General features: G+C 43.7%; 1 protein-coding gene across 1 annotated transcript in view; it reads left to right on the top strand.

The window, feature by feature from the left end:
• Positions 1 to 14,643, top strand: part of arap2 (ArfGAP with RhoGAP domain, ankyrin repeat and PH domain 2) — a gene marked incomplete at its 3' end in the record, with an annotated part of 87,041 nt that extends 72,398 nt beyond the window's left edge. The window contains exons 24-32 of the mRNA XM_076112464.1: positions 1,454 to 1,531; positions 4,300 to 4,374; positions 5,037 to 5,154; positions 7,089 to 7,217; positions 7,609 to 7,742; positions 9,698 to 9,780; positions 12,119 to 12,154; positions 12,770 to 12,833; positions 14,593 to 14,643. Of these exons, the coding sequence (XP_075968579.1) occupies positions 1,454 to 1,531; positions 4,300 to 4,374; positions 5,037 to 5,154; positions 7,089 to 7,217; positions 7,609 to 7,742; positions 9,698 to 9,780; positions 12,119 to 12,154; positions 12,770 to 12,833; positions 14,593 to 14,643 (768 nt within the window). The remainder of the gene's footprint in view (positions 1 to 1,453; positions 1,532 to 4,299; positions 4,375 to 5,036; positions 5,155 to 7,088; positions 7,218 to 7,608; positions 7,743 to 9,697; positions 9,781 to 12,118; positions 12,155 to 12,769; positions 12,834 to 14,592) is intronic.
• Positions 14,644 to 14,646: the final 3 nt, after the last annotated feature.

Below are 14,646 nucleotides of genomic sequence, written 5' to 3'. Positions count from 1 at the left end.
ATTAAAATAATTTTATGTAAATTATTTTTATTGATAATGCCATCCTTAAAACGGATGTAAACAAACTGGGACATGAGATTTAAAAATGTGTCCCCATATATAATACTTTTTAAATAAGAAAGTGTTCATATTAACTCAAAGTAAGTCATATTTCAGCAAAGTGTTATTGTCATGCGTGTAAGACCAAAAGCTCTATTAAAGGTGCACTGACGCTAAGATTCGACAGAATGGGTTAATTCCCAGAATGCAACTCGATAGTTTCTAACGTCAGACCCACGAAAACATCATCGCTGGATAAAGTTCTTTATTTGTGGTTCTTTCGATATAATGTGTATTGAAATTATGAAAAAAAAAAAAAAAAAAAGACCTGTATACATGATATGCACTGAACCATCCAAAATGAAAACTACATCGTTTAATTCTATAAACTAGAAGATAAACGTCTGTAAGAAAGGTGCAGTAAATGCAGTAGAATGTGGTCGAGCTGCTAGATGTATTACGACTCTCCCATCAGTTCTTTCGAAGGCATTCATACATAACCGCATTGCATATCTTAACAAAGCTGCACGCATGACTTTTTTTATTTGCACCCTCTTACTTCAACCATCTGGGAGCAGAACTGTTGTTGCCAAAGCTCCACAATTGGCTTGACTTTGCTGACGTGTGGATGGGCGGGGGTGGTGGTGGTGGTGGTGGGATCAATTTTACCCTTGGAGAGCTCGCCCGGCTTACAGGATACGCAGCACAGAGCGACTGCTAATTCCCAACAGAACGCCTGGATCCCTCTTGTTCCGACGTTAAAGGAGGAGCATTCACTCCAAAATCGGTTCGGGACGCCGTCATTCGCATGACAAATAGCCATTAAGCTCAACCAATCATGCGCCCGATAGCAGTGAATACACGCGCCGTGACATGAAACGAAGGGGGAGAGACATCTCGCTAATTAAAGCGCCGGTTCTGTGCTGGATGTCGTCGACGGCGCTCATTATCAGGCCTAAACACACACGATGAGTTTGTGAGTTTTAGTTTATTTTTTCACCCGCAATCTCGTCTGCCATTCATAGAACTCCAACAAAGCAAATTGTTCTCTGAAAATGATAATGGTGTTTAAAAAAAAAAAAAAAAAAAAAAAAAAGTTGGAATAGAAAATATCATTTCCCACACAGAGCTCTGTGAAAGAAACGAGTATTCTCTTGGTGCTGAGCTGTGTCAGAAAAAAAAAACCTCCCAGCCAACTTCCTTTTTTAAATTAGTTTTAGAAGTGTTTGCTGAACAACCCGCTTTTGCAGTTTGCGTATGATGATGCCTTTTTATTGGTTTAATCTTGGCTTCCGTGTGTCGTATTTAAGGGCTCGAAAATGAATGCCGCCTTCAAAAACCGGGAGTCCATCAAGCAAATTTGATGTTTCTCTTCACTGAGTTTGAATTGATGTGTCTGCGTGTGTCCCGACAGGTCAATGAAAGCCGCGTGCAACAGATGGAGAGGGAGAACAGTTTCATCACCCGCTGGAACGAGAAGAAGGACGCCGCAGTAGGTCGAGCCGCGCAACCCAAATGGAAAGCACCAATGGGTGCTCCGTTTGTTTGTCTGTCTGTGTGTATTGATTTGCCTGCATGCTTCGTGGTCTCTCAAATAAGGGATTCAGTTTCGTGTTTCTCTCGCAAAGGGAAGGGGGGGGTGAGGGGAGGGCGGAGGAGGCAGGAGCAGGCGGGTGAGGGAAAAAAACAGTGCTTTGTTCCTGTTAACCTTTACGGCAGGTACTCTCTGCCTGGATGCCTCAGCCGAGAAAAACATTTGGTTCAGATAACTGGGGGGGGAAGAAAACAAATGAATCGCACACCGCTGCCGTTGTTGAAATCTGAAATAAGCTGTTTATGCCTGCCCCCCCCCCCCCCCCCCTCCCTCCCCCCCCCTCTCTCCACCTTGTCCACATGCTTCCAGAACATGCCTGCTGCTGTGGGTCACGAGGGTTACTCAGTGGAAAGCCAGTGCTATTACAAAGCTGTCGGAGGTGAAAATTGGGACATTTTGATTATGGACACGAATTTGAGGACTTTAACCTCAGACTCTACTGCGGTAGAAAATATAGTTTTATCATCAGGAACAATCATTTAGTGTAATTGCAAGTCAGCATGGAGAAAATGTCTCTGTTGAGATAATGGACAAGCTTATTTTAGGGATGATTTAACATGTTAGCGAAGGGAAACATTGCTGAAAGTCATTAAAATGTTCCATTCATCATCTCCTTTTTACCGAGGACTTATTTGTTTTGTCGTATTTCCATAGTTTATATCCGTTACGATAACCTTTCCCTCACTGGCTTCATGCCGAAAGCCCCCGACTTTGCCACGATGTCTGCAGAGCTGCTGTCTCGTAACTGTAGCTGAAGAAATATAAGTAAAAATGTCATTTCCCAAGCGCGGATTTTTAAAGGCGGCACTTACGGTGGTTATGTATGCATGCGGTTTATTTATAGTGGTGTGTGTGGCTCAGGTTTATGTAAGCTATCATGTAAAAAAGAAGAAGAAAAAACGGCACTTCAGCGGGTTTTTATTCAATAGACGTTTGGAGTGTAGCTTTTTAGGCCTGGGTTGTTAGAAATAGAGCAAACACACATTATCTTTTCAACACTCAGCATATTTTTATTAACAGCCAATCAACATTCACCCTGTAGAGTCTCTCGGAGATGAATTACTTGACACAATCAGGAAATCAGAGCCGTTTCCTCTGAAAATGGAGCCACTTTCATCACTCTGCAAAATTAGGCGACCGACGTCTGGTTTTGGGGAGGCTGTACTGGTTTTGGAACATCGGGACTTTCAGCCAAAATAGGGAAGAAAATACAGTCTGTATGTGGCTGAGCTATGTTGCAGTACTTGCATTCAGCTTGTCTTGGAGTGCAGGGGAAGGTTCTGACCTCGCCCGTTTCCTTTTAAAGGTAGAGAATGACAAGGAGGCAAGTGGGTAGCTCGACTGAGGGAGTAAGTAAATCAGTGATATAATGAGGTGCAAGGTGATGTCATGCCTTTTAAGTAAGAAGTGGCACTTAAATCAATACTTGCATTTATAGCCAGGGTTAGTGCAGCGATAGTATGACTTTGGTAAAGATTAGAAATGCTTTTATTTCTAATAGAACATTGCTGTTCTTCTCACTGAGAAATCTCCCCATCAGCTGTAAAACCATTAAACACTTCCTCCTATTGCGTGACAAAGAATGGAAGGAGCAAACGTGTTCTGAGCAAAACCGAGCTGGTGCCATATCTGTGCATGGCATTTTCCCCCAATGACAGAACGGGTTTGAATGACTTCCTCCCTCTCGTCATGTGCACGTTCTCAAGCCAGTGATGAACCTCCGTTCACCTGCACATCAAAATGACAACGCAAAAGACACCTTTTGGTGCTCGCGTGGTCGTTCACTAGAGATGGCTTACCGCTTCCCCTGAGCCAGAAATCTGCATTTGGGGCCTTAAGTTTGACTCTGTCTCGTATTTTCCAGCTAGATTTTCCCTCTCTGTGAACTTCTCTGGTTTTACACCAAAGTAAATCACTTTTTTAATTGGATGCAGAGAGGATTACAGCTCCAACACACAGAGAAAAGGTGCCATAATTTGTACTGACGAGAGCAATGTTGCCGGGAATGTGACCTCCTTAATGTCAGGCAGAGAGGCCACGTTCATGTCTTCCATTTAGTTTCACATATAGGTAACATTTAGTTAAATAAATAAGATATTCCTGTTCATCTTCTGTCTATTGATCTGTGAGGGAAACGCATCACAAGAGGATCTGTGCATATGTATAAATACACTGTATACATGTTACCGTGAACTCCCTCTTGGCATTTCTGCGGTTGCGTTATGTTTTTCTCTCCACTCACCTTTCTAATCTCTGAACGTTTTTCTAGGTACATCTTCAACACATGTTTTAAATGCACAGCATACTGAAAGTTAACACCTGGGGAGAGCGTATCGGTTTTCCTAGTGTAGGTGAAACATGCACCCTTACGCTTCCACCTTCACAGGTTTGTCTCGCACACGTTTTCTTCATTTCGCCAGCTTTTGCATCCCATTAAAGCTACTGGGACTTAGTTTGCCTGCAGCGCAGAAAACGACCTTTTGGTTTCCACAAACCCGCTCGCCGTTTCTCTCACTTTTCTCCCATTTACATTCATGCCACACTGGAGAGCGAATTTAGAAGAAAAGCCAATTAATCCTGCTGCATTGTTTTTTTCTGTAATTCAGCTGATCTCTCTGTCTCACTCTATTCTCTTTCTCTCTCTCTCTCTCTCTCTCTCTCCACAGTTCTCTCCAGCCGGGGACCTGATCTTCGAGGTGTACCTGGAAAAGAAAGAGCCGGAGAACTGCTGTTTAATCAAGGTATACGAGTATGGTGTGTCTGAGTTAATGTGTACTTTCCCGCAGGTCCTTTGGTGGTGAGGTGAAATAAGAAAGATGGAGTGTGGGATGAAGGTGGGGTAGACTGAGAGGTGCAGAGGTTGATGGAATAGGGCTGAGACATTCGTGGTTTAACCTGATGGGATTACCGCCCCGGAAATAAATCAAAAGCGAACTAATCAAAGAAACGTCTGATTTAATTGTGTGAGTAATTGCATTTTACGAGGCACGCGGGCCGCTGTAGGGTGTCGGACTCCTTTCTCAGGTCGCGCGGCAGAACTAGGGACGGGGTTAAAGAGGGAGCGCTCAGCAGCACGGTTTGACTTCAATCCTCCACTTTCTCTCTGTGGAGTTAAGTAGACACATTTGCTTTGTTCAGTCCTGTACAGGTACGCATGATACCTTGACAAAGAAGCAAGGATGTAATCAGTGCACCACCGTGCACGTGAGTCAGAAATCTGTGCCGTTAGTGTTACATGTTAAATATCGAGTGGCTGTTCAAAGGGAGAGACGGTTTGAAGGCTGCGATATCGATCCAGGGAGCTTATGGTCTGAGCTTTTATATGCAGGAGGTGTTTACTTTGTTGGATTGTTTCTCCTTTTACTTGCTGTGCGTTTACCTGTTTGTTGTGTTTTTGCGGCAGGTCTCCCCCAGCATGCGGTCCACGGAGCTTGCAGAAACCGCGCTGAGCATGAGGAACGTCACCTTTGGTGCCGATGACTCCTGGACCACGTTTGAAGTCATTGAGAATGGAGAGTTAGGTACGCTGTGTTCAACAGTCCCCTCGGTACTTTATTTAAATCACAAAGCATCCTGAAAACCTGTGCTGTGTGATTATCTCCAACATTCAAAGTCCTGGTAAAAATGTAAATAATAATGAAATGATAATGATAGAAATAATTCCTATCTCCTATTTTAATTTAATTTAATTGCAGCTGAAACATAATTGCATTAAGTCTGGCTTTAATAGAGTAACAGTCATGCTGAAGCCTTAGACTTTGCACAGGTGCCTCCTCAATCTGCTTGAACCGTGAAAACTCCCTCCTGCACTGTCACGCAGTTTAAAGAGACAGAACAAACTGCTTTCAGTGCATGTGGACATGTCTGTTATCATGTTTCAACAGCAGATTAACGCATGTCTCCGTGATGAAGTGAACACACACATTTAATAGGCGACTACAAATGAAACATCACAGCACTTTTCTCCCTAATTAGCCTCAGTGAAGTCATCTGATGTGAGACATTGTCAGACGGGATTTAATGTGATTGGAGAGACTGTGGCATGTTTACTGGAGTGATCAAAGTTTAAGGCCGCTGTAACATGGTGACAGTCTTCTTATTTACTTTGTGAAATAGCACACACAGTCTATTATTATGTGTCCTGATACAGTACAGGAGACAAACGCATTCATGTCATCGCAGTTACTTGCTGCTGAAAGGTAGCAGTACTTTTACTTGAGTTGTTGGTTACTCTGCCGATTAGTGATTTAAATGGCTACCTTTATCACGGCCATATACAAAGATCACCCTCGTGATTAGAGGATTATGTTCTCGCTCTAATGAACAAGTGTCTGCGAACACTGGAAGCCCACTGAGAAATTAGCCACGCATCGTCGGTTTTGATGATATGCACATTAATTAATCGTCTTCGCCGTCGTATGTCATGAATTACCTTCATCTTCCTTGCATGATTTGACCCGGGGAGCTGACCCCCACCTCACCCCCCCCCCCCTGTGCCTTCACGCGCCTGCATTTGATCAAGCAAGCGAGCAAGGGGAAGTCAAAGTTGAGCTCCGTCGTGACGATGCTTAGCTGGCGGTCCCCGTGCACTTTTCCGCAAGTTCAATGAGAGTTTACGCCGCGCTCTTATGTTTGTTTTTCTCCTCACAAAGTTACAGAGGACGCGCCGTCCTCTTCTTAAAAAAAAAAAAAAAAAAAAAAAAAAAAAAATGAAGGTGCGTTGAATACCGAATGTATTTGCTGACGGTTCAGCATATTTTCCACGCCAAGACAATATGTCTGTGAACGAGTAAACAGTCGAGCTGTTTTGAAAGGCGTTAGCGTGACAGGTTTTGCTCATAAGACCACAAAGAAGGGAGGGAAAGTGCGTTAATTAGCCATTTTGGAGGATAGCTACAGATAAACACTGTTATCGGGGACAATAGGCGGAAAAAGGGGGAGCTAATATTTGTTGGGAAATGAGGAACTAATTCCAATGGCCTGGGTCTGCAGAGATTGCAGAGAAAAGATAAGCCCACCATTATGAATAAGTTATGCCGTTGTGGCTCTTTTTACCTCCTTCGGTTATGAAAAATGGGTGTGTGGAGATGGAGGCATCAGAGCAGGGGTGGTGGTACACAAATGATCTCCCTTTTTTTTGTGGCTGATAGCATGTACCCTGTTCACCAATTAGGAGGAGATAATAGGTCTATTTTGCACATGAGTGTGTTTTTATAATCAGGTCCCGATATGCTGGAGATAATTTAAACTGCTCTGTGATGAAAATTGGTAGAACAACAACATAATTCCGTTATTTAGTCAACTAGAAATTGTCATGGCTTCAATGATATGAGGCTGTGGTTTCATTCATTTATAATTCATGAGAAGACCGAATTCCTTTGTTCTTGGCGGACTTTTTTTGACCATGACTCTTCATTCCCCTCCCTCTGACCTGTGGGCTTTTATTTTCCAACAGAGCGGCCGTTGCACCACAGTGAGAAGATTCTTGAACAGGTGCTGGAGTGGAGCACTCTGGACTGCCCTCGGTCGGCCTTTCTTGTTATAAAGAAGTTCACCGGGGCCAACAGGGTGTCCGATGGGAAAGGTACAGTATATCGTTTTACCTATTAATGCAAATGTTCATACGGGTCTTGTTTTTAATTGGTTTAGTCTGGACCTGTATATCTCAACTAACTTGTAGTTATGAAGATTTCAAGTAACTGAACATATGTTAATGAAAGAAATATAAAATATTGACTCAACTGTAACACCTGAACAGTATTATAGAATGTAGATTTTGTAGCAAAAGAGCTGAGACGTGTTAATAGTTAATGGATAAACAGTAAAAACAGTTATCTACATACAATAGATAAACCATTGACATAGTGAGCTAAAAGTGATGAATAAACAGTTACAGGACCAGTTGATAGACTTGTGCGTCCTTTGCTGAAAGTGTATTTTCCTCTTTAATTAAGTTTAATTGTGTTTTACATCAGACGAAGGACAGTTGGTAAAAGGAGACTATCTGAAGTTCAGCGATGGATCCTCCAAACTGCTGTCGGGGCACAAATTCCAGGATAAATATGTCGTTCTACGCGCCGACAAGCTGCTGCTCTACAGAGATATCAAAGTACGAACACTTTCATTTCCAGCCTAATCTTCTGCCACATCAACTGTAAACACTTGGGGTTGTTTTTGGTTTTTTTTGCATGCAAACACAAAATTCCGGGCCAACACAGATTGCTTTGTGTCACGGGGGGGGAACTGAAAAGGTTATCAGACTAAAATATGTTAGCGTCTACGTAACTGCAACTAAATAGACCAAGCTCCACCCAAACCGTCTCTGCTTCATCTCCCCGGCGACGTGTCCGTCTCAGGGTTCCACAATATTTGAATTAAGTAGGAAAATGAAACGTACTGATGGCAGCGGACTTTCCTCTCTATTTTGAAGAAGAGGAAGAATCCAGTGAGTGCTTCACACACAGAGGACCAGCAGGCCCCAGTTCCCCGGGGGCCTTTTTTTTTTTTTTCTCTCAGCACATTTCTGCAGTTGAAACATGGGATTCGTAAAGGAGTGTGAAGAAGTGTAAATAATTGATGGAGGTGCAGTAATTCTGGCAGAATGGCGGAGGGGAAATGGTGAGGGGTGGTGATGTGTGTGTGTGTGTGTGTGTGTGTGTGTGGGGGGGGGGTGCTTTCACTGCAAGCTTCTCTAAATATCAAGTTGCACAAGTGGCTAATTACTGTGTAAATGCTAAGGACATTAGAAGGCTTGAAGAAATGAGAAGAAAATGAATTGATATTCTTTGGCCTCCACTATTATTGCCAGGTCTGTATTTAGCACAGACTAAGTTGCATGGAACGGGGAGCGGGTGGTGGGTGTAGGTGTGTAGGTGTCAAAGGCAAACTTTTGATTTAGTTCGCTTTGTTCTCCTCCACTTTGTTCTCTGTTGCTTGGAAGAAGAGGCGTGCTGGTAATGACTCAAATTGATTGATGTGTTTTGATGCCGCGCGGGTAGTTTGTTGGCATTTTATTTCACTTTGGCCTGTTTAGTCGAGTGCAGCAAACCGAAAGAAACGAAGACACCAGCACACACACACACCCGGATACCGATTTAGACACGAATTACCTTTAAGAACAAGAAAGAGAGAAACGCACGTTTCCGCATGTTGCTTCATCGGGTTCGGTTTGGGCTCCGTTGCCGTCAGGTGCGCCTTTAATCATGTGGCGCTGATTAGCCAAGAATCACACAGCTGCCTCTACAGCAACCAGCACAAGAGTAGACAATAATAGGCAGCAAGCATCTGGATATGAATAAAGATAAATACATTTCCATTAGAAGAACCGAAACGTTTCAAGAGTACAACGGAGTAGATCTTTCCATAAGGCGGCATAAACATGACCAGAGGGTACCAAAAAACCAATAGTTTTCACAATTAACAATTAATATCAATCAAGAAATATCATAGTGTACAAAGGTATTAATATATTAAAGATGCATGTCAAAGAAATGGTAGAAAATGTAGTAAATATGTTTATATTAGAAGAAGGTACGATGCAAAACACAATACAAGTTAATACAATACAAAAGTAGGAGTGTAACCCATGTGGCTCCAAGGAGTTTACATATCCAATATGCTTCCCCTTCTTCAATAACTGATTCATGATATCGCCACCCATGGCGTTCAGAGTGACTTTCTCAATGCCTATGAATTAAAGGGGAGGCAGCAGCACCATGGGTTCTTTCCTTTTAGTGCCTCACAATAGAATAATCCATGCTTTTATTTCTAATTGGTCCTTTATGTTCAGCTATTCTCGGTTTAAGATTTCACTTAGTTTGACCTGTGAATATGGACACTTCAGCGTAGTGATGACATGTGTCATACAATTGATAACCTCTCTAATTGTTTACTTTTACTATGATTTGGTTTGCGCTGGTATTCTGAGGAGAGAAGCAAAGCAAAGCAGTGCATTGGGGTTTCTTCAGTTGTTTTAGCTGTTTTTAGTTATTTCTTTTATTTTCTCCCCCCCCTCACTGATTTATTCTTCCAAAAATGTTCAGTTGTTGTTTTTGTTTTTCGCAGAGCACTAAAGCAGAGAAAGTAATCCAGCTCCGCTCTGTGAAATGTTACCTTGGCCTGAAGAGAAAGCTAAAACCTCCAACCAGGTAAACTGCACTCGCATTGCACGATACACCTCTAGTGCCTGTTCCTACATCTACCCGCAATCAGAGGAGTGCAGCATATGAATGACAAAGGCATTCAAATCTCTGGTAGATTTACTAAGACTAAGACTCTTATGTCCTAAAAGAAACCAGTAAACATAATCATTTTAGAAACTTCAAACACACTCTTTTTATCACAGAGAGGAAGGTTATAAAGAAGAAAGACGGTGGTGAATCAACATTAAGGCTGGCGACTTCATTTAAAAAGTCTCCGATCAGCTTGTTCTGTAATGTTACGCAATCCACTGAGGAAGACCATGGTATGTGGCTGAAAGCCATTGAAAAACCTCGTAAGTGGACAGTTCTTTTTTTCATATCGAGCTCCTGTATCCAAGGTCCGCATTGAGCATCCACATTCAAATGTCTTATTGTCATATTACACGAAGGAGTTGTTTTTTGTTTGTGCTTTGACAAGATTGCTCCTGTAAATACATAAAAACAATCTAAAATGTAACGCGTGGTGATTGGCAGCTTCAGACAATCAGAGGATCGCATCTCGTCTAAAACCTGGAACAATATAAATCTGTCTCATTGCTTGAAAGTCCTTTTTGAAAGTGCAGTTCATGAGCATTTATTCATTTGCTGCAATTTGATTTATCCCCTCAGTGAAATTGTTTTCATTGTCGTATAAATATCACGGAAATGTGGACGATGGCTCGTCTCTCCCTCTGCGAGCAGCCAATAAAACGACGACGCCACACATTTTTACACCTTGCTTTCCCCCGGACGATAAATCCCCAAACCCCTCTGCCACGGCGGTTAATCAACCATTACGAGCCACTTTTAATGCTCATTTGTATACATTTCCACTCCTTCCTCGCACGTCTTTTTGATGCAGTAAATATCGAACCAAACTATTTCCCTGCGATTTTTTTGGCACATGGCGTGGCTGCATAACGACTGTGGTCAAACGTGACTCATTAAGAGCCAAAACGACTGCTGCGCGCTCTCAGCACAGCCACCCCTCTGTTATTAAGATGAACTAGTGGTTATTTAGCGCTGCTACTGTCTCTGTCTGTGTGTAAACAATTTGTCCCCGAAGATATATCGCCCTTTTCTCTTCCCTCAAAGGTTAGCGTCACCAGGAGATACCCAAGCCGCTCCTGACCCCCCCCCCCCCCCCTCCATCCTATTTTTCACTGTAATGAAATTGATTAAATGTAATTGCATTTTAACAAATACAAATCATTCCGCCGCGTGGAAAACATCGCCGCCGCTGTTTTATTTTAACGACCTTCTATTGTTATAATTTACGACACATGCCACAAAACCCTTCAGCGGCTTCGCGTTGGTCAAGCGCAGAGGAAAAGTTTTTGAGAAGCCAAACCCTATAATTTCACATTACCCAATTCTAATTCCTCATAATTTTCCCCCCATGTCGGAATTCGGAGTCTGGGGAAGCGTGAAAAATGAGTCCGGCAAGCGATTGTCTGCATTACGCCGTCCTTCAGGGTAGGGAAAGTGGATAAGAGAGCAAGAGTGGGAGATGAAGAGAGGGGGAGAGAGGGACGGAGGGAGCGGATGATACCGCGTGGTATCATAGATATACTGTTGAGTGGGCTTTGGGAGAAGTGTTACGGTGAATAAAGAAATAAAGACAGAGTGCTGAGGAGAATGCAGAGAGTCATGGTGAGAGGCTTTCGGAGAGAGGCAGCGCTCCAGTACCTCATTAGGCAGAGGTCTCTCTGTGAGCGGCCTGTACTGCGGGCTTTTTTTCGGATCGGCTGCCTTAACTCACAGGAGTGGTGCTCCAGGCTTGCCGGCGCTCCATCTCTGCCCCCTTCTTTCGCTTTGTTCTGCCTCCACTTTTTTCCCGCTCCTGTTCAGCCACAGCTGCGAAAAAGGGTTTCAGGGAAAGGTTGTATTCTCCAGGAAGGTGATCTTTTTAACCGTACACTACCCCTTAGACATACATAAACGTCTGTGTGTGTGTGTGTACACAGTCCAATTATCAATCAGTTCCCAGCATGACACAACGAATTCACATGTGAGCATTACATGTACATTATGCATATCTAATACCTGTAAGAAATTGTAGTTTAAGGCTAATAGTGTGCGACACACTTTGCATAAACAGGCTGGAACTCCACTGACTAATTCCATTGTGTAGCATCCTGCATTTGTAGTGAACTCTTTTGTTTCTTCTCTGGTGTTGAATACTTGAGAATTCCACATTCCTCTCACAGAAGCATGTTTCTAACCTCTTGCCTTCAAATGACAAGATTCAGTTTGCAGACGCCAAATCTGACCCGTGTCCCTTTTTTTTTGTGTGGTTTAACAGCTGGGGCTTCACAGTCTACACTGATAAACAACAATGGTGAGTGCCGTCTCTAATTCAATAATTGATGGGTTTGACTTTTAAGAGGGGGGTCAAGTGACGGCGAGTTTAAGTCGTTGAATTTAAAGCACTAAACGTCCAAGTGGATTAGCAGTGGGACCGTCAGCGCTGTTAAATATATATTAATGAGGATCACATGGTGAGATGCTGCTGTCTGGTCCGCTCACAGGAAGTGAAACAATGATTTGTAGCTTCCTTGTAAACCGTTATTTGCTGCCTTTCAAATTGACAATTACAATTTCCTTACAAACGCTGGCTAGTATCATAACATGTATGTCAGTATAAACTGTTTTTAAAGTTCACTGAACCTTTCTGAACAGGATGGGGGCGTCTGTGTTAGTGTTTACCATGTGACACCAGTGTCTTTAAGGCTGCTGTTTAACACGGCATGCTTTACAAACCTCAATCGCTGACGGTTATCATTTAAACCATCTTCCTCGACTGTTACCTACAGCACTAATCGCCAATACCCACGCAGAGTCATGCAGCCATGAGAAACTGTGACTCACCAACTCCAGTCACCTGGTTTCAAAGAAGTGTGAAAATAACGAGCTGGAAATGAGTGACTTGTGCAACTGGGCTTTCCCTCCTCAGGCATTTCTGCTGCGAGACGAGGGAGGCGCAGGTCAGCTGGGTGGCCGACGTCGTCAGGATGACGGTAAGACGGCGTGCAACAGGGCTGTTGGAATAAGAGTGAGGAGTGCTCCCGTGCAGACGCTCAATGAAGCAGCAGAGCATGCGTCGACTCTGGCAGTGAAGGATTGTTTTTGTCTTCCCCCCCCCCCCCCCGAACACTTTTTATTTTTTCCCCCTGTTGCTGCAAACCAAAAATATCTGTGAATGTGACATGCACATTGCGGAGAGATCCCCCCCCCCCCCCCCCCCCCCCCTTCCTCGTTTGGATGAAAAATACACTCGATTACGACCGGAATAAATCACATTTTACATCCATATCCATATCCCCCCCCCCCCAATCATCCATTTCCATTGTGCCGTTAGTCAGATGAGATGCATAAACAGGGAGAGAGAGCAGTAAAGTTTTCGAGGTCACTCAGCACTAACATAAATCACTTTATGTGGAAGAGCTGTGAGAATAAGGTCACGGCGACTGTAACAGTCACATTGTGGTACTTAGCCCCCAGATACAGCTAAGTGTTGTCGCTGTCAGTCGCTGACACAGCACATATGACATAAATAATGCAAAGGCAAAGCAAACACGGGGAGAGCAGCTACCAGTGTGTCATATTTCTTGTGTTTTTCCTCTCTCGTATTCCTCCCGAACATACTCGGTGAAGTAACCATCCTGTTCCCTCATTAGACTAAATATGTCTCTTCTGCTCGTTTCCAAGCGAACGACTGTAACTTGAACATCACGCACCTCCCGAACAGAAAGATCTCCGCCGCTCCGCATTGTACGCTCGGCACACAATCAATCGGTATTAGCCCTGAGCTCGGCTTCCTTTATGGGAACCCGCCTGCAGCACGGTGTTGTTTATCACGGGTGCTTACAGTAAAAAGCCTTTTAGTGCCTTAGTTTGGGCTGGCAAGTAAGAAGGGCAACGTTGTCGGGGAGAGATTGATCTAAAGGGGAAGCCAACTTTTTTTTTGTGTGTGTGTCTGTTGTTTCTAAGTGTTTCAAGGTGTTTATTTCACTGGGCTCAGTGACTCATTGCAGAAGCTCTTAGCTTTACAACGACTAAAATCTATAGCAGACTGGAGCCGGCTAAAAATATTAGGATTCTCCTCCCAAATCCGCTAAATATCAGGATTGTCAGCTCCCATCACAGGGGCTTGTGGGAAGGACACGGGACTTGTGGGAAGGGCAGAGAGAGAGAGAGAGAGAGAGAGAGAGAGAGAGAGAGAGAGAGAGAGAGAGAGAGAGAGAGAGAGAGAGAGAGAGAGAGAGAGAGAGAGAGAGAGAGAGAGAGAGAGAGAGAGAGAGAGAGAGAGAGAGAGAGAGAGAGAGAGAGAGAGAGAGAGAGAGAGAGAGAGCAAGCAAGCAAGCAGATGAGAAGGTAGACAGAGAGCACTTCAGCGGTCTTGATTTCCTTCTCTCTTACCTGTTAGCGAACATTGTGCTCCAGACAGTTTCCATAGCAACTGCTCGATGAAGGACCTCGTTTCGAAGCAAGGTGGAGCGGCTTGTGGTGGTGGTGGTGAGGGTGCAAAGGTCCAAGGACGGGTTCTAGCAGTGATGAAATACACATTTATTTTTTATAAAGAGAGACAGTTCTATAGGTCTAGGGTCACACTGATATAAAAGGAGAAGTTGTTCAGGAGAAAGTTTAGCCAGAGATCAAAACACAGTCACACAGGATTGTCTCCCTCATGTCTAAAGAAGCTTATACATTGATACCAATGGGGGGGGGGGTTATTACCATACTTGTAAACTGTGCTGTTGCCGTGCGTGTCTTCAGTACGGTTCTGACTTCTGTTCAAAGGCGGGTAACTCAAAAGAGGCGGCGTATCTC

This window comes from Anarhichas minor, unplaced genomic scaffold, assembly GCF_050575085.1.
Source record: "Anarhichas minor isolate MPS153535 unplaced genomic scaffold, ASM5057508v1 ptg000049l, whole genome shotgun sequence".
Classification (NCBI taxonomy): Eukaryota; Metazoa; Chordata; class Actinopteri; order Perciformes; family Anarhichadidae; genus Anarhichas; species Anarhichas minor.
Note: the sequence above shows the minus strand (reverse complement) of the source record. Positions and strands in the feature narration are given on the sequence as shown.